General features: G+C 45.5%; 1 protein-coding gene across 1 annotated transcript in view; it reads left to right on the forward strand.

The window, feature by feature from the left end:
- Positions 1 to 20031, forward strand: part of RHOBTB3 (Rho related BTB domain containing 3) — a 63402-nt gene extending 43371 nt beyond the window's left edge. The window contains exons 9-12 of the mRNA XM_055139451.1: positions 2849 to 3022; positions 6195 to 6361; positions 9597 to 9693; positions 16968 to 20031. Of these exons, the coding sequence (XP_054995426.1) occupies positions 2849 to 3022; positions 6195 to 6361; positions 9597 to 9693; positions 16968 to 17083 (554 nt within the window). The 3' untranslated portion in view covers positions 17084 to 20031. The remainder of the gene's footprint in view (positions 1 to 2848; positions 3023 to 6194; positions 6362 to 9596; positions 9694 to 16967) is intronic.
- Positions 20032 to 24901: the final 4870 nt, after the last annotated feature.

The raw sequence follows: 24901 nt of genomic DNA on the forward strand, positions 1-24901 counted from the left end.
CTTTGACATTTTCAAATAACATGTTTACCTTTCAATTACAAAGTAGATGTACAAACAACCCCTAGCCCCCAGAATAAATTTTCAGCTCTTTTGTTACTCTTGTGGACCATACCCAGCAGTGCTCAGACCTTACTCCTGACTCCGTGCTTAGGGCACTCTGTGTGGTGGAGGAGGTCGAGGGCACATGCCGCAGGGCCCATGGCTGAACTACTTTCACTATGTCTCCAGCCATACTTAGTAATTTCTTAACCGGGGGTAAAATAGTTTTCCAAATTAGAGCTTAAAGTGGGGTATTAGAAATGCTGCTAAGGCCTCAGGGTTTATTGGGAAGGGGGTTGTTTTTGTTTGGGGGCCACACCTGGCTGTGCTCAGGGCTTACTCCTGTCTCTGTGCTCAGTGATCCCTCCTGGTGGTGCTTGGGGGACTGACCATATGTAATACCACAGATCAAACCCTGGGCTGCCTCGTGCAAGGCAAGCACGCGCCTCACTGTACTCTCTCCAGCCCACAGGCCTGAGATTTTTGTTGTAGGTTTTGTAATTGTTGTGACTATACTATCTGGAAACATTTCTGCTCAAATTCTGAGGTCTGGCGAGGATGTGGCTCAGTGGTCAAATGCATGCCCTCCCTGTGTGAGGCTCTTGGGTTAGATTCCTGGCACTGCAGAAAAACAAAAGAAGCTATGAACCACATCAATCAATAAAAGAAACATAGTAAGGGAACACCAAATGGCCAAAGTCATTGGTACTGGAAGTTTGATCTACAGAATTGAGCTTACATGCCATAGGGGGCAGTGGGGAGAGACCCTTGGGACACCGGTGGAGGGAAGGGTGCTCTCTAGTGATGGGTGTGGTATTGGAATGATATACGCACGAAAAATATAATTAGCAGTGTCACAAATCTCGGTGTGTCAATGAAAATGGTAAAACAAACAACAAAAAAATTTAAGGGGCCGGACCAATAATACAACTAGAGAGAGGAATTCCTGAGTAGTGACCCCTGAGCATTGCCGCCTGTGACCCAAAAAGAAAAAAAAAAAAAAGTCAATAAGATAAAATCCCTACATTCCAAACTCCTCCCACAGCTACTACCTGTTTACTATTTTGGGCTATTCTTAAGTTCTTCTTAACCAAGATGATAAGTCATCTGATTTGTTGGCTTGCTTCCAATTTTCCTTTTCTAATTTCAGGTTGCTCTCCTGGAGGTTTTAAGGCCTTAAAATTACAAGTCAAGTTGTGTTACCCGTTTGCAGTCAGTGCTAATTGCTGTGTATGAGTCTAACCAACATGCTTTCATTGTGGAAACCGGTCACCCCGCCCCCTTCAGAGGACACGGTCACTTTGAGGGCAGGTGGCTCAAAGGCAGGCGGGCAGGAAGGGCACTGGCTGAAAGAGGGGGGCCTGGGCGCGGAGTGCCAGTGGAGTGTGGGCACCACCCTCTGCCCTCGTGCCTGCCTGGGCATGAGAGCTGCTCCAGAAGATGTTTTATTTTAACTTAAAGCCAGGGAAGGATCATCGCCAACATCTGCCCCCATACAGTGGAAGATTATAGAAGGCAGCAGAGAATCAGCTCCGGTCATAGTGGGACATTCTGGGAGGGGTCAGTTTTGTCACTCTCAAGGACTCTGGTGTCTTCCGACAAAGTAAACGTTTGACAGCTCGGAAGCCGAAGCACTTTGCTTTTCTCATCTTTGTATCTTTTGCACCAGGCGGGATGATTGGCACCAGGGTCTGGTAATCTGCTCTTGCTCTCCTGCAGGCTGGCTGGAGATTCGGGGTTTCTGGCTGGGAGGGTTGGGCAACTGGCTTCACCCCCACCTTAGCCTGGTCTCCAGCTGGAGCTGTGGGAACAGCAGCCTGGCGCTTACAAGCTGTCTACTGTCCTTTCAGCCAGTAACTTGGATTTGGAAATGTTCCTCTCGGGGAGCTTCCCAGGGGAGGGAACCTGCTGGGAAGCGTTGAGGCAAGGTCAGTGCCTGGCAGTTTTTCTGGACGAGCTTCCCTCTTCTTTCCCTCCATGATTCTTTGAATGGTTTGGAGAAACGGTTTCCTTCTGCTTCCGCCTCCTAATCAGGGTGAACTGATTCAACTGTTCTGTGTGTTTGGCCAATAAAAGAAAGGTTTCTGGAGCATAGCGTACAGGTTGTGGTGGGTGGTGGGATTTGAAGCCAGCTGGAAAGGATAGACTTTGTGTTATAAAATCAGGCAGTAAAACATTTTGTCTCAACATTTCTGTCTTCAGGAAATAGCAAGGAAGAAACAAATGGTTGCCGACTTGACAAATGATGGTTTCAGCATCACCTTTTAACTTTTTAAGAACATTTTTATTCTCACACTGTGATTTACCTCGTTGTTTATACTACAGTTGTTTCAGGCACTCAGTGTTCCAACGCCAGTCCCACCACCAGTATAACCTTCCCTCCACCAGTGCCCACGCACGACCCTAGCCTGCTCCCTTAGCAGACGCAGACAGATTGACTTCATACTGTTTCTGACAACACAAGGACAAATGGAATTGTCAAAGCTTAGATCAGTGTAAGAGATCTTCTGGTAGTTGTTGCATCTCACACGGGTGTTACTAAGGTCATTGAGGATTTCCTGGGCTGGACGGTGCTCTCCGCGCCATGTCTGTTAGTCTGTCACTCACTGGGCTTGGTGGTTGTCTGCGGGTGTCAGTTCGCAGCACTTGTCTCGGCTGCCCTGCAGTGGGGCACGTGAAGTGCAGGCTCTGGGTGCCAACTCCTCTGCTCGGCTTCTGTCCGCCGCTGTGCCCGTTACAGTCTGCTCTCCTCGGGAGGAAAGGCACTGCCTGTCCTCACAGAGCTCTGTCTCCCTCTCGAACCTTCTAGGTACCACAGTGCCAGCCCACAGGGCCATCCTGGTGGCCCGCTGTGAAGTGATGGCGGCCATGTTCAACGGGAATTACATGGAGTCCAAGAGTGTGCTGATTCCCGTTTATGGTGTTTCCAAAGAGACCTTCCTGTCATTCTTGGAGTACCTCTACACCGATTCCTGTTGCCCAGGTGAGCGGGGCACACGGCGGACTCTAGCTCACAACCCTGCTGCCCACACATCCTGGTCAGTGGCCTCTGTGAGATTTACCTTCTTTGGGCTGGCATCGTGGACATGGTGGTGTGATCATGAGGAACCGTTAGTTCAGGGGCAGCTTGGTGGTCCCTGCAGATACCCTGGACGGAGGTGTCTCTCGGTACCCAGTGGTCACTTGATCGCAGAGCTCCAGGAGAGCGTTGGGAAACTGCTTTTGTGACTCTCAGTGCTGATTGAGGGGTTCAGTTTTCTGACACCTCCGTGGCCATCACTTTGGTCAGAAAATGGGGGTTCTGTTTATTAGGGATGCCCTCCCAAGCAGTGCTCAGTGGAACACTCAGGTACTGGGCAGGACCATGTACTACTCCTAATACTCAGGCATCTGGGAGGTTTCTGTTCATGTAAGATAGGCACCCCTGACCCGGGCTGTCGCCACAGCCCCAGCATGAGGGACTTGATTATTTTATTTCATTTTTAAAAGTTCATTACTTTAAAAATTTTTTTCTGGCTTGTAATACTATGGTTTCTTATGGACATAATATTAAGACATGGGTTTTAGTATTTTTTTATTTGGGGTTTGGGGGCCACACCTGGTGATGCTTAGGACTTGCTCTTGAGTCAGTGCTCATGAATCACTCTTGGAGAGGTCAGGGTACCATATGGGATGCCAGGTGTGAACCCCAGGTTGCTGTGTGTAAGGCAAGTGCCCTACCTGCAGTACTATCACTCCAGCCCCAGGATGTGGGATTTCAAGGTCATCTTCTGACTTGGCCTGAGTCTCTAAAGCTGACTTGTCTCAAGTGTTGTCTGCAGTTCGGAATGTGCACTGTGTTATTAGATTGATTCCCTCTTCACATGCGGAATACTCACATTGTTGGCCTAGAGCGGGCTGCCCCGGGCCACCTGGCTGGGAACAGATCTTTCTGGGTCAGTTCCTCCACCTAGAGGCAGAAATCGAAGGCCTGGATGCAGGCACGGGTGTCCCCTTGATTTGCCCTCCTGCTCTGGCCACCAGATGGCTCCCACCACCCCAAACACAGTTAGAAAGAGCACTTAGGCGGAGGCGTCAGAGGCGAAGGATGTGGGGCTTGGTCCGGAACCCCAACAGCCATGGCAGGAAACCAGCGTTTCACAGTCTTTTCAGATTCTCCACTTTGAGTTCTACAGCTGTTTTCGGAATGTCTTGTTTTAAATGGGTCAGGTGCCCTCTAGTGAAAAGCCGTAGAAGTTCTCTGAAAAATTCCTTGTACCTTTTAATTTATTCTGTTCTGGATCTAGTTTTAAGACTGTTTTCAATGCTATTGCAGCATGTGACCCAAACTATAATAATCAAATAAAAGTTTGCCAGGGACACTGAACACTGGTGGAATTGGAATATTATATGCCTGAAACCATTCCTAATAATATTATAATGATGATGCCTAAGTTAAAGATTTTTTTATTTTATATTTTTTTAAAGGACTCTGTTGGAGCCAGTTAGGTTGTTTGTGTAGTATTAAAGATTTTCTTGGGGCTGGAGTGATAGCACAGCAGGTAGGGCTTTTTCCTTGCATGTGGCCGGCCCGGGTTCGATTCCCAGCACAGCCATGAGTAATTCCTGCGTGCATGATTCAGGAGTAACCACTGTGCATTGCTGGGTGTGACCCAAAAAGCAAAAAAAAAAAAAAAAAAGATTTTACCATTTTTGATATAAATGAAAGCATTGGTTCTTATCAGAATAAGAGTTGCTAATTTTGTTATTTCAATAGTAGGAAAATTGTGTACTAAATAAAACATTTTCAGTAGACTCAAATTTGTCAGTCATCCTCTCCCCAGAGTAATTGAACTATTAATTTTGTATTTTATCTTGCCAATTAGAGAAATGTTCAAAAAATCTATTTGGTGAGAAAATGTTCTAAAGTGAATAATCAGAATATTGGGGATGCTCCCTATGGGAGCACTGAAATTAAACCCAAAATTAAACAGCAAATTCTTTATTGCTTTATTTGCCTTGAAAAAGTGACAGAAAGAAAATCTCTTCATTGTGGAGTAATAGTACAGTAGGCCAGGCTCTTGCCTTGCACACGGCTGACCAGGCTTTGATCGTGGTACCCCATAGGGTTCTTTGACCCTGCAGGAGTAATCCCGGAACACAGAGTCAAGAATAAGCCTCAGGCATAGCGGAATGGGACCTCAAAATGAAACAAAAAACAGTTAACTGAAAAATTTTTTAAGGGCTGGAGCCATAGTACCGCGGAAAGGGCGTTTGCCTTGCATGCGGCCAACCCAGGCTCAATCTCTGGCATCCCATATGGTCCCCCAAGCACCACCAGGAGTAGTTCCTGAGTACCGAGCCAGGAATAACCCCTGAGCATCGATGAGTGTGCCCCCCCAAATAATTTTTTTAAAAAGACTTTTAAAAATATTGTAATTACATTAAATTTAATTACATTAAATTACATTCACATTTTCCTGCTACCCTATTTACATTGGAATGAATGTAAGGAATTTGAGGAGGGGAGGGAAGAGTTGCATGAAACACAGGGAAGTGAAAATACCTGGGTGTCAGCCAGGCGCTGGGAGGATTGGGAAGTAGTAGTCGATGGCTGCCGAGTTTTAGTTGGGGACTGAAAGTAATAAAGTTCTGGGGGTGGATGATGGTGATGTTCGAAAAGCAGAGTCGATGCCACCCACTGAACACTCAGAAATAGTAACAAATTCTGTTGTGTTCATTTTACCGTAATAAATACATGAGGCAAGAACCAGGGGACTAAAGCTGGGGAAGGAAGATTTGCAAAGGTTGCATTTGTTTAGAAAGCAGAAAAGAATGATAGAGTTGAGAGTGGAAAAGTGATTGAAGAATGCCCTCTGGAGAATAGTGAAAGCGTAAAAAAGAAAAAGAAAAGAAAATTAAAGGAAAGAAAGAAAAGAACCCTCAATGCATAGACTCACATCTGCATGTGCAGACCCAAATGGACTCTTTTCAGGTTGGAGGAAGAGTTTAGAATGTGGATTTTCTTTAAGCTTTTCCCCCAACATTCTGCTTATCCTACGTGGGGCAACAAGGTCGCCCATTTGTTATTGCTTCTTTGTGCTCTGTAGTTTTGCTGTAGCTCATGCACATAAAGTCCTCACGTTCCCTTTGCTTGCGTTTCCTTTCTTGTGCAGCTGGCATTTTCCAGGCCATGTGTCTCCTGATCTGTGCGGAGATGTACCAGGTGTCCCGGCTGCAGCACATCTGTGAGCTCTTCATCATCACACAGCTGCAGAGCATGCCCAGCCGGGAGCTGGCGGCCATGAACCTCGACATCGTGGATCTGCTCAAGAAAGCCAAGGTGATCCACCTTACAGAGCTAGCGTTTTGATTTTGTTTTTTCTGTCTGAATCTTCTAAGACTTGGAGTTGTGTTGATATTTTGCAGGGGTGGGGAATTGAACCCATCCCCAGCCCTCTTGTAAGATTTATTGACAGTATTTTCACTTCTTTTGTTGCCTCCTAAACAGGGCTCAGGAGTAGGTTCAGGGGCCGCACCAGCAATTCTCGGCCAATGGGGCCGTCCATTCTGCACGGCCCCAGGATGCTGGGCTGCTGGTTCCAGCAGTGATGGGCACCTCGAGGAACGTAGTTGGGGTGCTCAGGGGACTGTGTGCTGCCAGGAATTGAACCTGTGCTGTCCTGCTGTTTCTTACGCAGTGTGCTAGTCTTAGCTGGGGAGTTGGGTTAGATGCAGTCAGCATGCCCCTTCAGTGATCTCTGAAGCCCGGGGTTTGGAAAAGGTGTGTGAGCACTCCTTTCGAGGCTGGGGGAAGGCGGGAGGAAATCGCCTTTGACAAAGGTCAAGTTTTTTAACTGAATTACACCCCCTTACTTGAGTCAGTTGAGTATGGTGCTATGCTTGTCGTATCAGCATTATAACAAGTAGAATTCACATTGTCTTCACCCCAAATTATCATCCCCTGGGCTTCTCCAGGGAAAATGCAGAATTGGTCCTTGCATATTTATAGAGACCACTGGGTTCCGACTCATTTGTTCTCTAATTTACTCCTGTAGTGACATGTTGTGAAGTTTCAGGTGTCGTTAGGAGATGTGTACACTTTGTTGTTCCTTTCACCAGGTCTCACTGTGCTGTGCTTATAAAACTCATTAGGGGACCGGAGATATAGTAGAGCAGATAAGGCATTTGCCTTGCTATGCAGGTTTCCTCCCTGGCACCCCATGTGGTCCCCGAGAACCTCCAGGGGCTTACTTAGCACTGCTGGGTGTGACCCAAAAAACAAAAAAAAAAATTTCTTTTTTGAGATGATAGGGCTGTGAGGATAGCCCGTAGGAGCACAAGCTTTGCATTCTGGTGCCCCAGGTTCAGTCTTAGGCCCTACATTGGTCCCCTAGGAGCAAGCACTGAGCTGGGAGTACCATTGAGCACTGCTGGTTGTGTGGTAAGATACAGAATGGAGACGAGAAGCCTGTCTTTAAATCAGCATGTTTGAGGTGAAGAGGTGGCTCTGAGCATGGTGACTGCAGCCTTCCCTGGTTTTTTCCCAGCACCACAGATGGACCCTGAGCATCACTGAGTGTTTCCCAGAAATAGTGGCCCAAAACAGCAAAAATGCAATTAAACTAGAATTTTTTAAAAATGGATTATTTTGTATGTCTTTATAAGAACTGTACTAAGAGCCAGAGAGATCGTACAGCGGGTAAGGCACTTGTCTTGCACAGGGCCAACCTGGGTTTGATCCCCAACACCCCATATGGTCCCCCAGTACTACCAGGAGTGACCCCTGAGTGCAGAGCAAGGAATAAGCCCTGAGCACTGCTGGGTGTGGCCTGGCCACAACATACAAAAGAGCCATACTTAGCCTAAAAGTGGAGACGGCTCTTCATCAATAGCTAATGGACTGGGAGGAAGCATCAGCATCCATTGTGGTATTTTTCAACTTTTAAAAGGAATGAAGGGGACTGGTGCAATAGCACAGCAGGTAGGGCATTTGCCTTGAACACAGCCGACCCGGGTTCAATTCCCAGCATCCCATATGGTCCCCCAAACACCGCCAGGAGTAATTCCTGAGTGCAAAGCCAGGAGTAACCCCTGTGCATCACCGGGTGTGACCCAAAAAGCAAAAAAAGAAAAGGAATGAAATGTTGATAGATGCTACTTTAAGATATTTTGCTAAGTATAATAAAACGCTGGAAAAAGGGCAAATGGATAATTCAGCCTAATAAAATACCTAGAATTCACCAAGATGGAAAACACTAGTGGCTGCCACCAAGAGGGGTAAGGAGAGAGCTCACTCAGTGGGTGCAGAGTTTGGGGTGACATGGTCGTGGACGTGGAGCTGCTGATGCAGTGCTCTGAGGCTGCCTCATGCCCCTAAACTTGGCGCTCAGAATGGTCAAATGGGGTCCGGAGTGATCGTGCAGCGGGTAGGGTGTTTTCCTTCTACAGCCCAACCTGGGTTCAATCCCTGGCATCCCATATAATCCCCTGAGCATCACCAGAAATAATTCCCAAGTGCAGAGCCAGGAGTAATCTCTGAGCATCTCTAGGATATGGGTCCTCCCCCAAAATGGCCAGAATGGGGCCTGGAGCAATAGTACTGCAGGTCAGACATTTGCCTTGCACTCAGCTGACCTGGGTTTGATCCCTGGCCCCATTTGTGATTCCCCCCGCCTCCCCCCAAGGCCTGCAAGAAGTGTTGTCTGATTACAGAACCAGGAATAAGCCCTGAGCACAGCTATGTGTGGCCCAAATTAAGGAATGAAGGAGGGGAAGGAGGGAGCGGGGGAGGGAGGGGAGGGAGGGAGGGAGGGAGGGAGGGAGGGAGGGAGGGAGGGAGGGAGGAAGGAAGGAAGGAAGGAAGGAAGGAAGGAAGGAAGGAAGGAAGGAAGGAAGGAAGGAAGGAAGGAAGGAAGGAAGGAAGGAAGGAAGGAAGGAAGAATGCATCTATCCACAGTAATAGGAACTGTTCACTGTTGTCATAGTTGAGAGGTTCAGTGCACCAGTGGCCAGCACTGGATGGACACCAGGGTCCTGATTACCTGACCAGGTGCTCCTAGTTTCCACAGCAACAGCATGTGGGAGTGACTGATAAATGCACAGGGAAACCCTGCCCGGAGTGACTGTCCTGTGGCCCTTCCTCACGGGAATGGCCACTCACTGAAACCGGACTCCAGATGGGCCATGCGGTCCTCATTAACTTGTTTAGACATGGCTCATCACAGGCTTACCTTGGTTACACGGATCCGCTGCGTGGTGTGGAGCCGAGCTGACACGGAATTCTCCAGAACTCAGAATAGTGTTTGTCAGTGACACCTGCGAGCAGCTGCTTCAAGGCCCTCGGCTGCCCCAGCACTAACTTACTCCTTTCGCGTTTTCTTTGTCGAATGCTGTGGTGTTCTGTGTTAATAATGATGCTGCCTTTTCCTCTCCATCACAGTATTCTGAAGGCTGCAACACCAGTAGACACCCTAAGTTGGACTCAGGAGTCCCCAAGCTCTCACTGGCCCTTTGCGCCTGCATGCCGTTCTGACGTTCAGCAGCCAGTCTTGTCTCACTCTCCGTTTCTCTTGCAGTTCCACCACTCCGATTGCCTTTCAACCTGGCTACTGCATTTCATTGCCACTAACTACCTCATCTTCAGCCAGAAGCCTGAATTTCAGGATCTTTCAGGTAGATTGCCAGTTACTCTTTCTAAATAGAAAACTTGATGTTCTTTGTTCTTATATTTGAGACATCATTTTAGGAATAGAGAAAAATAAGTGAAAAGGGGGCTGAAATGATACTGCAGAGGGTACAATTTTTGTCTTCCATGCAACTGACTTGGGTTTGATCCCTGGCATCCCGTATGGTCTCCTGCGCCCACCAGGAGTGATTCCTGGGTGCAGATTGAGGACTAAGTCTTGAGCACACCCTGAAACAAAGCAAGCAAACAAAAATAAGTGAAAACTCCTCCTTTGCTTTACAGTATGGTCGTTGAAGACACTTAAATGCATTGCCACTTTAGTTCTCATGGCTGTGTTATAGCGATCATCTATTTTTACAAGCTTTTTTGTTTTTTGTTCTTTTCTGTAGTACATAAGGTGGCCTCAGTTGCATTTTTGTTGTAGTAAACAATATTGGTTTTAACTACCTAAGTTAGAAGAAAAATTCAAAGGACAGATTAATATTTTTTCTAAAGGAGTTGTAGCAATTATTTATTATGTCTAATATTGTGCTGAATATCTGTTAATTTTAATATGTCTAGAAGTTCATTATATGCCAGGAATAGTTTTTAATTTTTTTTATTCATTAGAGTGTTACAAAAATTACTGAGCATAGTTTACAGAATGTGATTTTCCCCCTCTGCTTTGTTTAAACACCATGGTTTTGAATTTGTCCATGATGCATTTGTTACAGGCATTCAATATTCCAACCCCAGTCCCACCACTGCTGTCACCTTCCCTCCACCATTGTCCCCATTTTCCCAATCATCCCCCAAGCCTACCCTATAGCAGGCCCACAATAATTTATTCTATATTTTATATTTTAAATGGCTACTGGAAATATCAAAAAAAACACTTCAGTAAAAGATACCAAATTGTGGACATTGTTGTATCTCACCGCAGGGACATTAAGTTCTTATCTGAGGGTTAACTGAGCTGTTGTTGCTAGTTGAGCCTTCTGTGTTAATGTTGTTGTTAGTTGAGCTTAGCCGACTTCTACGTTACATTCCCATCCAGTCTGGTTTGCTGCTATTGGGATGTCTTTGATGTTATGCTTCAGAAGCTCCGGAAAATGTAACTGGGCAGAGAGCTTACATGGCAGGCAGTGGTGGGATGTGGGCATGTCTGCCAGGGCTTCTGGAAGGCCACGGTGAGGGGTGGAGGGGAGTGGGGAGTCGCCCACACTGGAGTTTTCAGTATACCTGAAATTGTGGGCAGTCTGGCATCTTTGTCAAGCTCTGTGGTGAGTCTGCAGGGGCCGGCCATAGGCGTGGCGGCAGCTGTTGAGGTATGAGTGTGGCTGGCGGGGCTTTGGGCAGAAGCTGGGTTTGGCAGCTGGTTGATCTTTTCGGAGTTTTAATCATGAGTCTCTGAAGCTGGGCCAGTAGATGAGCTTATACAGTGGCGGTGGTGGGATGTCCAGAATGAATTTTTTTTTGGGGGGAGGGGAGTCACACCTGGTGATGCACAGGGGTTACTCCTGGCTCTGCACTCAGGAATTACCCCTGGCAGTGCTCAGGGGACTGTATGGGATGCTGGGAATCGAACCTGGGTTGGCCACATGCAAGGCAAATGCCCTACCCGCTGTGCTATCGCTCCAGCCCCAGAATGATTTTTTAAAGTAAATTGCAAAATCTAAAACCAAAAGGTGAGCTGCTGATTTCTCAGAAGAAGAAAGGAAATGAGACTAGCATGTTCATGAGCAGATAGGTTCATTGCCTTTTCACAGTGCTCCATTGAAGAGACTCAGAGTACGACAAAAAAAGGAAAGGAGAGATGAGATACCAGGGTGAAAACTGTTCAACTCAGATAGGAACATTTGGAAGTGCTTTGAGGTTTCCTAAGGGTGTGGTGAGACAGTACAGCAGGAAGGGCACTTGCCTTGCATGAGCTGACCCAGGTTCAAACCCAGCACCTCAGAAGCTCCCCCAAGCACTACCAGGCATGATCCCTGAGCACAGGGTCAGGAGTGATTTCCTGAGCACTGAACACCCTCCAATAAAAGGTCTTCCAGGGTGAGGACCAAGGATATGGAGAGGGGAAGAGAGTGTAGAGATGGACAGGGAGCTGAAACTCACGTTTCCATGACCTTCCCCCTCACCTCATTTAGGGCTCCCTGAGTATTTCATGTCTTCTGTGTTAATGTTAGTTGAGCTTAGCCGACTTCTACGTTACATTCCCATCCAGTCTGGTTTGCTGCTATTGGGATGTCTTTGATGTTATGCTTTGATGTTATGCCTTCTGTGTTAATGTTGTTGTTAGCTGAGCTTAGTTTACACTTCTTTAATGTAGAAGTGTAAAGTAACAGTGGGTGGGGCCCAGGCCCCTATCGGCAATGCGGGGCCCAGGGTACAGTGTTCTGGGGCCATCCAGGGGCCAACTCAGCGCCAAGCATGTGCTTTTCCTCCTTGCACTTGCCCCTGGCCTCAGCCCTTCTGCTTTGATCTGTTGCATGTGTTAGAATTTCAGATTCTTACTTGGGACGAGGAATTTGCCCTTAAAGATGTGAACAGCTACCCGGGAGATGGCTCAGGGGCCAGGATCTGGGGCTCTGCTGGGGGAGTCTAGCATTGACCCCCAACACAGCACACTCCTCTGAGCACCAAGGGCGCTGCCTCTGAACACCACCGGGTGGGCCGCAAAAGAAAGGAGACATGAAACGCTCTTTGCTTCCCTCTGTTTCTCTTGGTTCAGTTAAAGAAACCAGCTGCCTTTTCCCCCAGCATGGGAGGCCGGCTTTCAAGCCGTGTAGCAATCCTCCTGGTCCTTATCTCTACTATCCTTGGGTGTTAGTCTCCCATTATATTTATGTACTTTATATTCCACAAATGAGTGCAGTCCTTCTATGTCTGCCCCTCTTTTTCGGACTCATTTCACTCAACATTATACTCTCCATGTTGATCCACTTGTATGCAAATTTCATGACTTCATCTTTTCTAATAACTGCATAGTATTCCATTGTGTAGATGACCATAGTTTCTTTAACCAGTCATCTGTTCTTGGGCACTCAGGTTTTTTCCATATTCTGGCTATTGTAAATAGTGCTGCAATAAACATGCAAGTGCAAATATCATTTCTACTGTATTTTTTTGCATAAGAGGGTGAAATCTTGGATTCTCTTCACGATTCCTGTAGCTTCTGTAGATTGAGAAATTGTCCTGCTAGTATTGGGATTCTGTGCGTGGTGTTCTGGGACTATTTCTTCTGCAGCCCGTTTAGAAGTGAGATGGTAAGAGTAGGGAAGATCTCACATCATGGCCAGCCTGGACGCATGAAGCAGGTGGTGGAAGATGCGTCATCTTGAGCTAGTAGGATCTCATGCAAACACACAGTGCAGGAGTGTCGGGTACCCGTGGCATTTATAGACTCACTAATCTCACACTTGAGTTCAGCTTGGTATTGTATTGTCTCGAGGCAGGTTTGTTCAGTTTGTTTGTGTTTGTGGCTCACTTGCCAGAGGTCAGCCGCGGTAGCTTTGCTTCTCGGGGTTTCTTATGGACGCACATGCAGAGGTCGGGAGTGGGAGAGGGCCCGTCCAGGTGGTCAGCACTCCTGGTTTGCTGCCGCTGCTATTTTTATCCTAGTGAAAGGGAGTAGGGCCAGGTCACCTTTTTTCCCTAAGGACACCTAGAATTCATTTCCCTCAGAAATGAGGTGCTTTTTGGGCTGGAGCGATAGTACAGCGGGTAGGGTATTTGCCTTGCATGCGACCAATCTGGGTTCGAATCCCAGCATCCCATATGGTCCTCTGAGCACTGCCAGGGGTAATTCCTGAGTACATAAGCCAGGAGGCACCCCTATGCATTGCCGAGTGTGACCCAAAAAGCAAAAAAAAAAAAAAAAAAAAAGAGGTGCTTTCTTCCTGTCCATATCTCACAGCCTGAGTCCAGACCTTGTTTGTCTGAATGGTAATAGGTGAAGTCAAAGGGTAGACAGAGAATGAAAATCGACCTCTAGAGGAAAGCTTGAAGCCCACGGAGGGGCTCGGATTAGAATCAGGCCAATTCACCCCACAGAGGCCCAGAAAGCCCGAGAAACTCAGGGGACCTGGTATTTCAGAAAACAGAACCAGCTTCACAGACCAAACATAGAATTAGGCAAGTGTGTGAGACGCTTTTGTGGAAACTCCATCGCATTGCAAAAAGCAGCTGCTATTCGCTGTCCTCAAAAGGGCCGGCAGGCTTATTCCAGGGAAACTGCCCCACGTGTCCAGATTGGGAGCGGCAGGTGTGGCCGGAAGGGGCGTTAGAGCTGGGCAAAATGTGGCCTCCATCCACATCTCGGTTCCAGATGCCTGCCCGGCCCCCCAGCATCTGCCACTGCAGCCGCCACTCTCTGCTCAGGAAGTGACGGCTTCGTTCTCTGGTCTCCAGGAAAAAGCACACAGGGGCGATCACACGGGACCGTTTATCTGCGCAGTCACTCCTAAGTATGGTTTCCAGGCAGTGGACCTGTTGCCCAGAGTGTTGTCCAGCAGCTGTTCAGTGTCTCCAAAATATCAAGGGATGTTTTGGATGGAGAGATAGCGCAGCGGGGAGGGGGTTGCCTTGCGTGCAGCCAACCTGGGTTTGATCTCCGGCATCCCATGTGGTCCTCCAAACACCTATAGGAGTAATTCTTGAGCACAGAGCGAGGAGAAAACTGAGCACCACCGAGTGTGGCCCCAAAAAACACCAAACCAAAAAAAAAAAAAAGAGAGAGAGAGAGAGAGAGAGAGCTGAGGATCAGTAGGTATTGGCAGCAGTGACCACCGTGATAGATGGGTACCAAAGTCAAATTAATAAAAACTGATGAGATGAAACTTACAGGAACAGAGAGAAAATTTGATTTAAAAGTGGATTCTAAAATGAGTATCTTCCCCCAAATAAGATACTTATATTGATAAAAACAGACACAGAATGTCTTTTTTCTTTGTTTCTTTCTTTCTTGGTTTGGGGGCCACAGCCAGTGATGCTCAGGGGCTACTCCTGGCTCTGCACTCAGGAGTTGTGCCTGGTGATGCTCAGGGGACCATAGGAAATGTCAGGGATTGAACCCAGGTCAGTTGCATGCAAGGTAAGGGACCTACCCGCTGTGCTATCTTACCAGCCCCAGGATGTTCTATTTTTAAAAAGAAGCAGTATTGAGGTGTGTGTCTGGGGTTCCTGCAGCCCCCCCGAGGAGTGGACTTTCACACTGTCAGATATTAGTTGGGCTGTTGCTGGCCCTCTCCGTTCTGGAGAAGCCCGTGTTCTGTCATGAGCACACGTCTTAACGCCCCTCTCCTTAGCTCCCTTTACTCCCTGGTGCACTTGTTACACTTGAAGCAGCTGATTAGTAGAGACCAGAGGAGAGGGGTTGAGGCCAAATCCCGAGGAACAGGGAATAAGGGTGTTGTTTATTGGCTGTAGAGTTTTAGGGGGGTTTGTTGTTGGTGGTGGTTGTTTGGTGGGTTTTTTAGGGCCACACCTAGAAGTGCTCAAGGCTTACTCCTGGCTCTGAGCTCAGGGATCACTCCTGGCTCACATCAGCCGTGTGCAAGACAAGCACCCTACCTATTTTATTACTGCTTCAGTCCTAAAATTTTAGTTTTTCAAGATGAAAAGAATACTGGAGTTTGGTGGTCCAGTACCATGAGTGTGCTTATTTATGTAACTTGTACACTTAGAAATGGTTAAGATAGTATCTTTGCAATATGTGTGTATATATATTATTTTATATATTATTTATATATAATTTTATATTATTTATATATAAAATAATATATATTATTTTCACTTGTGATATATTTACCACAATTAAAAATAATAAAAGAAAAGGAAGTGATTCTTGGATATTAAGTGTGATAGCAAACAAACAAAAATAAACCACACAACTTCCCCCACCCCCCAAAAAAAAACTAAAACTAAAGAGTTAAAAGACAAGGTTAAGAAAATCTTTAAAACTCCCCAAAGTAAGACAGAATAGTAAAGAGAAGGAGAGAAAGTTCCCCCCCTTTTTAAGTAAAAATTCAATGTAAGAGGTGAAGTACCTGAGTAATATTAATACAGAAAAAAATTGAAGGGCCAGGGAAATGGTGCAAAGGGCTAATGTACGTGATCACACACTGGAACGCTGACCCCCTCTGAGTTTGATTCCTGCCTGCTGAGTTCAGAAATGACCCTGAGCAAGCCACCAGGTCTGGCCCCCAAATCAAATATTTTTAATAAAAGTGGAGAAAAAAATGATCAGAAATAATAAAAAGACACACTCTAAGTGCTAAAGTCAACAGAGTAAGAGAAACTACTAAGCTCTTGGCCCAGTGACAACAGCAATTGTATCAGGTCATCTGAGAACAGTGACTCTAGAAAGACAGACCAAAGTGAATCACACACACACACACACACACACACACACACACACACACACACACACACATGCATGCACACACACAGGAAATAAGAAAGCCATGTGACATGCTTCAACATTCTAGGGGCAGTTTTTTAGCCTAGAATTATATCCCAAGTCAAGGATAGAACGGCCACAAGGAGGTGTCCAGAATGCCTGTTTGTTATTTGTTTGGGGACTACACCAACCAGGCTGTACTCATGGATCACTCCTAAAGGACTCAGGAGACTGAATGGGGTGCCAGGTATTGAACTCAGGTTGGCCGCATACAAGGCAGACGCGCTCTCCACTGTACAATAGAGGAGCAATAGCTCTGTCCCTCACAGTACCTTTTCAGCAAGCATCACCCAGACTAGCAAACAATCCAGGTGAATTGCTGGAGTGAAGGACTCACAACAAAGCAAGAAGCAGGCTCAGAAAACACAGTGGGGGCAGAACTCTGGAGGGGATGCTCACCACTGTGGTTGTGTCTTCAGTGGACCTGAGAACTCATGCAGGTGAAAGAGGATGGAGAGAACCCAAAAGGGTTGGGGTTGGGTTAGCTCCCAAGGAAACAAATGAAATGGAGACATGAGTCTTTTAGTCCTCTCCAGGGAAATAAGAAATGGAACCTAAAAGGAACCTAAGTGGACAACAGCCTATCTTGTTCACTGTTTCAATCTGCTTGATGAAACAGTGCACAAGACATGTACAATTGTGTATCTCATTGTAACATAAATCCTAAAACTTTGTTCACTGATTTTGGAAAACTTGAGGGAAGTGTAAGGGTTATGGAACAACAGAAAATCAATAGTCAATAGGAAATCTGCAGTCATTACCCAAATTAGTTTCAAATTGAAGTCTATCCAATTAACACTCATTTTCTGAAACTTTCAGTGGAAGAACGCAGTTTTGTGGAGAAGCACAGATGGCCATCGAATATGTACTTGAAGCAGCTTGCGGAATACAGGAAGTATATTCATTCGAGGAAGTGTCGCTGCGTAGTGATGTAACTAGAGCTTTCATAAATCCCACTTTGGGCAGTGGTGATGATGATGATGCTGTTGAACAGTGGGATGCTTTGGGGTACCAGAAAAGTTCTTGTGATCTAAACCAATATGGGCATTGGAGGAAAAAAATCACTAGCAACTTAATGTGTTGGTTAGTTCCATTTGAAAAAAGCCTACTATTGAGATTTTTAAAGGGAACAAAATATACCATAGACTAAAAGTAAGGCTTCACCCAATTATATAAAGCTGTGATACAGCTACTTTTGCCATTTAAGATGCTCTATTGCTTTAGTGATGTTAACTCCCCTCCCACTTAATATATGCTTGAACTTAAAAATTGTATAGGTTTAACACTTACCATGTCTGCAAAATTGCTCTATTAAGGTGCATTTAAAGACTCACTATGACTATTTCTGTAATGAGCAATCTAGGAGGAAGACTGATGATCTGAATTTTTATAAATAGAGATGTCCCTGGAATTTTGAACTTGCAGTGTTACTTGATTCGAAGTCAGTGACCATATTTGAACCACGGCCCTTCTGAGCCACCTTTTTTTTTGGCCCTGCCCTGGGATTTCTCTCAGGCAGGAAACCTAACCAGGGCTTGTTTGGGCCATGAAGCCTGTGTAGACCATTTAGCCCACACTGAGAAAGGCTCACATTTGGTTCGATAGTGGTACACCCTGAAAATCCCTTTTTTGTTGTTCATTTTATTGTGGCACCTGATCTCGAATCCAGGTCCCAGGCATGTAAGGCATACACTCTACCGCTGAGCCACATCCCAGCCCTTGAAATTCTTATATGATAAAAGGGCTCGAATTTCTGCTTTGTGTACCCCAAAGTCATGTATGTCCCCTTGAAGGATCTGGACTGTTTTTCTTGCTCTGATATCACTGTCTCTGAACATGGAAGAGGCAGCGTAGTCAAGGGAAGAGGAAGGAGGGGGCTGCTGAAGAAGAGAATACATGGGGTTCCCATCTTCAGGGTTGTCTGCACCACATCAGGGCTGCCACTATCATCTCAATTGTCAAGTGAGACATGGTCATGTTGTCTTAGCTTTAAAACACGACCCTGGCTCTGACGCAGACCTACAGGCACTTTTCTCGCTCATTGTGTTAAACCAGGATGTTGATGAAAGTATAACTGATCAATGTGACCTTCAGATACATTTATCAAGATGCACATAGAGGATATGGTGCTTTTGAGAGACTCTGTTGTCAAAGGCTTAACACTCGATCTAGCACATGTACCAAAGTTAGGATGTCCATAGCATGATCATTTTCATTCTTTCTAAGGAACTCAAGGATATTTGACTAAGAGTAGCAGGAGTTTTGTCTTTTGAGATTACCTGGTGAGTTGAAGAATGGTTATAAATCAGACTGATTATATGTGGAAAATGTGGTATTAAGGTAGAAGACAGAACTATAGTTTCTATAGCAGTTCATGATAAACTGCTCAAAAGCTCACACAAGCTGCAAGGTAGAAAACCAAACTGTTTATTTATACTTCATTTTATAATTTCAGTGTTACTCATTAAAAGTTTGGCTAATGTACTGTACCATTGTGGTGAAATATAATCCATCATTGGACGTCAAGAGTTAAACAGAAGGGGCTGGAGTGATAGTATAGTGGATAAGGTGCCTGCCTTGCATGCGGCTGGCACAGGTTCAATCCCTGGCATCCCATAAGGTCCCCCGAGTCCAGCCAGGAGTGATTCCTGAGTGCTGAGCCAGGACTAATCCTGGAGGATAGTCAGGTGTGGCCCAAAAGCCAAAAAGAAGTAAAACAGAAAACATATCCTATGTAGATCTTCTGAGAAACTTGATTTTCATTGAATTTTGTTGAAGAAAATACCTGGGATACACTTCATGTTTCTCATATTAATTACTTGAGTTAGCTTCCAACAGATCTCACTTGACAAGGACTAGAGCTGTATGAATAGAACTGTAGCTTTCTAGAATGCGTCCGCATAGGAGACCGACAGCAACGGCCTTTTGTTCCTCATAAACATATTCTTATCCTCATGCGAATCATAGCATTTAAAATTCTAACTCATTAACTTTTAATCTAGGAAGTTGAAAATGTAAGTCCTAGAGGAATAGAAAATATTTTCTTGAAGAAACTAACATTTAAATAGACGTTAGTCCATTTTTTTAGGTTGCCATAGTTTTTAGACTGTATTGAGTGGACGTTGAGTTTGGAGTCTGGTGCTCAGTTGGTGTGGAGTATGTAGCATTTATGATGAATAGGTGTGACCACACTCGAAGACACACATGTTCTAACTCCCCAGAGATAGAACAATTACCAAATTAGTTTGCAAACCTAGACTCGGTAGCTTTGATTTGTTCAATTTAAAATGACAAGAAACTAAAAATTACTTACAAACTATGGTGGAGAGAAGTGAGTGTTCTTTTTTGAGTGTCTTTTTTAATGGAAAGATTATTTCTAGAGGGATGTATGCCAATTTCTGCTTCAATATATTACCCATCATTTTAATTAGCAAGGATAATGTAGGGTAGGATTAGGGCCTTTTCTTTCCTGGCCACATTTTCACCTTCTGTAGCCTTTTGTATACTTCCAAAGACTCTGTGTTCATATTCTAGGAGACTAGCCTTGTGACATACAAGTTTCCATAGCTCAATGAAATTTGCACATGTGGCGGCTTCATTCATACTGAGCAGTAGCAGAAAACGCAAGAATTGGATAAATTTGACCTCTAAGTCAGTGAACTTTTTCAACTCTAATTTTTAAAACTACACTACAACAATATAGTTCAGTAGAACAAACATGTCCTCAAGGGTACTTTATTTCTTTACAGTGTCTGTTTAATTCAACCTTTAATAATTTTGCAAAGAAGGGTATGTGTGTATTTTAATATAGCCTGACCTGATTTATATGTTTTTAGCTTTAGTATTTAACATTTTGTAACAAATAAACATTTTTTTTAAAACAAGTCTATCAAGTGTCCTGTGGTTGCGTGACCTTGGATGTCCAAATGCGGCAGTAAATCTGGGATTGCTGTTTTGTGTTTCTCAAGTATAATTATGGCTCACAGATCATTTTCATTATGTGTAAAGTATTTTGAGTCTAGCTTGTAGATGACTCGTTTATGGTGACATAAAGAAATTCATCCTGCATTTAACGTCATTACATGCAGCCTTTAACATGAATTCCTGCTGCCTTTACTATAATTTCTAACAAAAGAAATGCATTTGGGCTAGAAAGACAGTGCAAGGGATAAGGATTTTGTCTTGTGTGCAGCTGACCCTGGTTCAGTTCCTGCACCAGGGTCATTCCTGAGCACAGAGTCAGGAGTAGGCCCAGAGAGCACTGAACACAGCCTGGGGTGCTCTCCCCTCAGGGAAAGTGCATATTTAGGCAGTTTTTGTATGTCTATATAATATATAGAGATATATAGACACACCCACATATATACACGTATGTACATATATGCTTTGATAATTAGCATAAAGGTGCACTCACTTGGATGTGAGCTGGGGAGAAGCTGTTCTGAAGAATATGGATTAAGGAATCCAGTACTTAAGAGATTGTACTGCTCAACTGTTAGAAAAGATGAAGTCATGAAATTTGCACACAAGTGGATCAGCATGGAAAGTATCATGTTAAGTGAAATGAGTCAGAAAGAGAGGGACAGACATAGAAAGATTGCACTCATCTGTGGAATATAAAGTAACAGAATGGGAGACTAACATGCAAGAACAGTAGAGATAAGGACCAGGAGGTTTGCACCATGGCTTGGAAGCCGGCCTCACATGCTGGGGAAAAGACAGCTCAGATAGAGAAGGGACCACCAAGTAAAGGGTGTTTAGGGGACCTACTCAGGATGGAAGATGTGTGCTGAAAGTAGAGTGTAGACCGAACGCAATGGCCACTCAATACCTCTATTGCAAACCACAATACCCAAAAGGAGAGAGTCAACAAAAGGGAATGCCCTGCCACAGAGGTGCGGGATGGGGGAGGGTTGGGGTGGGGATGCTGGGAGGGATACTGGGCACTGGTGGAGGGATGGGTACTCAGTCATTGTATGACAAATGCAAACATGGAAGTTTGTAAGTCTGTAACTGTTAAAAAAAAAAAAAGATAGATTGGCCCAAGAGGGTGGTGGTGGGCGATTGTACTGCTAGGGATTGCTGAGTAGTAAGCACATGCCTTGAGTTTGATCCTTGGCATCACGTGATCACCACCCTCACCCTCCCCCATAGTGGGTAGTCTTGGGGAGGCCAGCACCACTTCACACCATGGGGTCTGAAGCCTCTGAGGGCCTCCACAGTTCTCCTGCGCTCTGTCCCTTACAGGGCTCAGTTGGAAATAGCCCTTCTAGAAGACCCTCTCCTCCAGGGCAGGGGGCCTGCCGCAAAGCTGCCCTTGCAGTGGCTTGGGTTGGCTGCTCATTCAAGCCCCAGCTTGAACCGACCCCTCCTTTGCCCTTTGTCACCCTTCAGGGAGAACTCCGACTTCTGCACATGGCTTTCCTCGCTTGTTCATTCTGTTTCTGCATGTATTTTCCATATTCTTTGTTCATTCCTTATAGCCTTTACTGCATTTTAGGGACTTAGTATTGGTGGCCTCATATGGCCATCATTGAAGACAGGAACCAGGAACTGATGTAACTCACCCACCCACTAGCTTCCCTCAGGCACAGGAACTGACATCAGCTTTGCCTCATCAGTGACATCAGTGACCTCAAGGGAGCAGACTGTCTAGGCTCGACCACTACTGAGACCTCGCAGGTGCAGCTGTGAAGCTGCTGATCTGGAGTAGCCAGAGCTGGCAGGCACATGGGACCTGGGAATGAATGAAAAATAAAGAATAGAAGTGACAGTGGGAGAACCACTGAGGAGGTGTAGCTCACTTACAAAATGCCCCTGGGAGACAGAGCATAGTCCCCGTCTGGGAGGCGGAGCACACAAGCACGCAAGGTGGGAGACAAGAATGAAAGGGGGGAAGGAGGCGAGGACATGGCTCATGGGCAAGCACATGCCTGGCATGTGGGGCCCCAGGTGTGATCTCTGGGCTTCTTAAAGAAATGAAGGGGAAACAGCATCCACTGTTACGGAATGTTTGTCTGCAAAGTTCCCCTGGCATGCCACGGGCTCTGTGCCTCTGTACGGCTCGCTGGTCATGGAGGAACTGTCAGCATGAGACGTGTGTCAGATTCAGAGCAAAGAGCTATATTTGCTCCCATTGAAGAACATAGAATGCAACTCAGTGAACATATTTAAGTGGAAAGAAGAATGGAATTTCAGTTTCTTCCCTTGGTTGGAAACTTGGAATTGTAAGATCCATAGTAGAATTCTTTTGACTCAATACCAAACAACCAGAAAAGTTAAAGACTGAGGTTTTTAAAAATTATTTATTTTGGTGTGAGAGCCACAACAGTGGTATTCAGCGGTTATTTCTGGCTCTGTGCTCAGGAACTACTCCTAACAGAGTTAGGAGGACCATAATGGGGTGCTGGGGATTGAACCCTGGTTGGCCCCATGCAGGCAGCCTTACACACTATACTATTTCTCCGGCCCCTAAGGACTGAATTTAGGCCCTCATTTATGACTTAGTGCCTGTCGTGCTTAAGTCACCACAAGCAAGATGGGCATCTTTGTATTTTGGTGTTTCTTCCTTAAGGAATGATGTTATCATGAAAATGTTTTTCTCCTGGTATTTATAATTCCTCTGAGTCCAGAGTTCTCACAAATTCAGTCTCTGACTTGTCATGTTCAAACAGAACAGTTCAGCATATTTTGAAGTTTCTCATTTTATAAGGTTGATATTTTGTAATAGTTAATACATTTGCCAGACTCAGCTCAAAGCAGTAGAGAATAATCTGTTTGCTTTGGGAAGAATCCTCTATTGCCCTTCATCCCTTTCCCCACATTCCCTGTAATTACTTCATTTCTTATGCACCATTACCGTGTTGATGTGAATGCAAGCAAACAAAAATGCACGCTCCTATTGTCCATGTGCTAGACAGAATAATGGCTCCCCAAAGATGTCCTCATCTTAATCCCCAAAATTCGAGGGTGTTGCCTTTCACCACTAAAGGGATTTTGTATTAATTGAAGGATTAGAGATGAGAAGATTATCCTGAGTACACACATTGTTGGTTTGAGGTTCCTGTTGAGAGAGAGTAGTACAGGGATTAAGGCGCTTGCCTTGCAGGCGACCAACCCTGGGCTCAGTCTGCAGTGTTGCATCCCCCAGGAGTGATCCATGGGCACAGAACCAGGGATTGCCCCTGAGCACTGCTGGATGTGGCCTGGAAACAAAAGCAGGAAATGAATGCGCCCTGTTTTTGAGACAGAGCCTGGGTGACTCACGCCTCTGATCCCTACCATGGGCAGGTGCAGACCCTCCCTTGCACTCGCAGCTCACAGAGCAGCGTTGGAATCTCCAGCCGGACTTTCCAAAGGGCTTGTTGCACCCCACCTGGCCCCAGAGTTCAGATCTCGTGCATCTGGGTTGCAGGCTGAGAACCTACCTTCAGAACAGCTTGCTGGGCCGAGCTGGTGCTGCGGGTCTGGAGACGACCTTTAAGAACCCAGTGAAGGTGACTGGATTAGAGGCCCACACTTCCCTCAGCAGCCCCCAGCCCCTCCAGCCCAGGTTCGTCCCTGAGCCCCTGGTGCTCTTTCTGGCTACACAGATCCTCTTCAATGTGCTAATGCTACAAGAATTTATCTACCGATCAGAGCATCTACCAAGGCCTGCGGGTGTGGAGTCTGCGGGCCAAGCAGAGGCTCCGGAGAGTAGTTCTTTTTCTCTGGGGGTCAGTGGGGTCCAGAAGGTGGGAAGCAGCAAGACCCTCTCAGGATCTCCTGCTACGCTTCCTGCAGACCTGGGTTTTGCTGTGACAGAACTTTCACATTTGTCTAAGAGATCCCCTCAGTTATATGAATTGCCAACAAGTCATTGTAAGATTGAATTCTGGTGGGTTTCTATTTGTTCTTAAATTTTGAATTAATAATACCACAAAATGTTTTTTACTTTAGAGATCCTGAATGTCATATGAATGCCTAAAATTTTGATTGGTCTTTTTTGGATTCTGCCAAAACTTTAAATATAAATTTAAAGTTTAAATTTAAATTAAACTTTATTTAATTAGATTAATTAATTTATTTTGGTTTTGACAGCCAGCTGTGCTCAGGACTCACTTGTGGTTCTGTGCTCAGAGATAACCCCTGATGGACGGACTCAAGGGACCGTATGTGAGACTGGGGATCAAACCCAGGTCAGCCATGTGCAAGGCCTAGATGCTGTGCTATCGCCCTACTGTCTGCTGAATTTCAGGGATCTTTAAAATCTTTTGGGCATATTTTTGTTCATGTTTCCAAACTTCCTACCTTTTAAAAAATATTATTTATAATTGTTTTAATTGAGGTAATATTGGTTTATGCGTGAGGTATCCCAAAGAGGAACCAGAAGAGCTATGCTTGGAGTATCATGTTTCACTCAAGTGAGAGAAGGAATTTTGAGTTCCTACCTCCATTGACAGTCAAGAATCAGGGATGCTGTTTTGTTTGCCAAGGCGTCGAAAATCAGATGGGCCAGACACATAATGTGATTCAGAGACGACGACCGCTGGACTAGAGCTGTTACCGACTGGATTCCATGGGATGTCAAAAGACTGCATGACCGCCCACCTATGAGATGGTCAGACTTCTTTGTCAAAACCCTGAATGAACGGTTTGAGGCTTTTCATATTCCTGGAGGGAGCAGATACCATTGAGTTACACTAGCACGTGACAGGGACGAATGGAGACGTTACTGGCACCTGCTCAAGCAAATCGAAGATCAACAGGATGGC

Source organism: Sorex araneus, chromosome 1, assembly GCF_027595985.1.
Source record: "Sorex araneus isolate mSorAra2 chromosome 1, mSorAra2.pri, whole genome shotgun sequence".
NCBI lineage: Eukaryota > Metazoa > Chordata > Mammalia > Eulipotyphla > Soricidae > Sorex > Sorex araneus.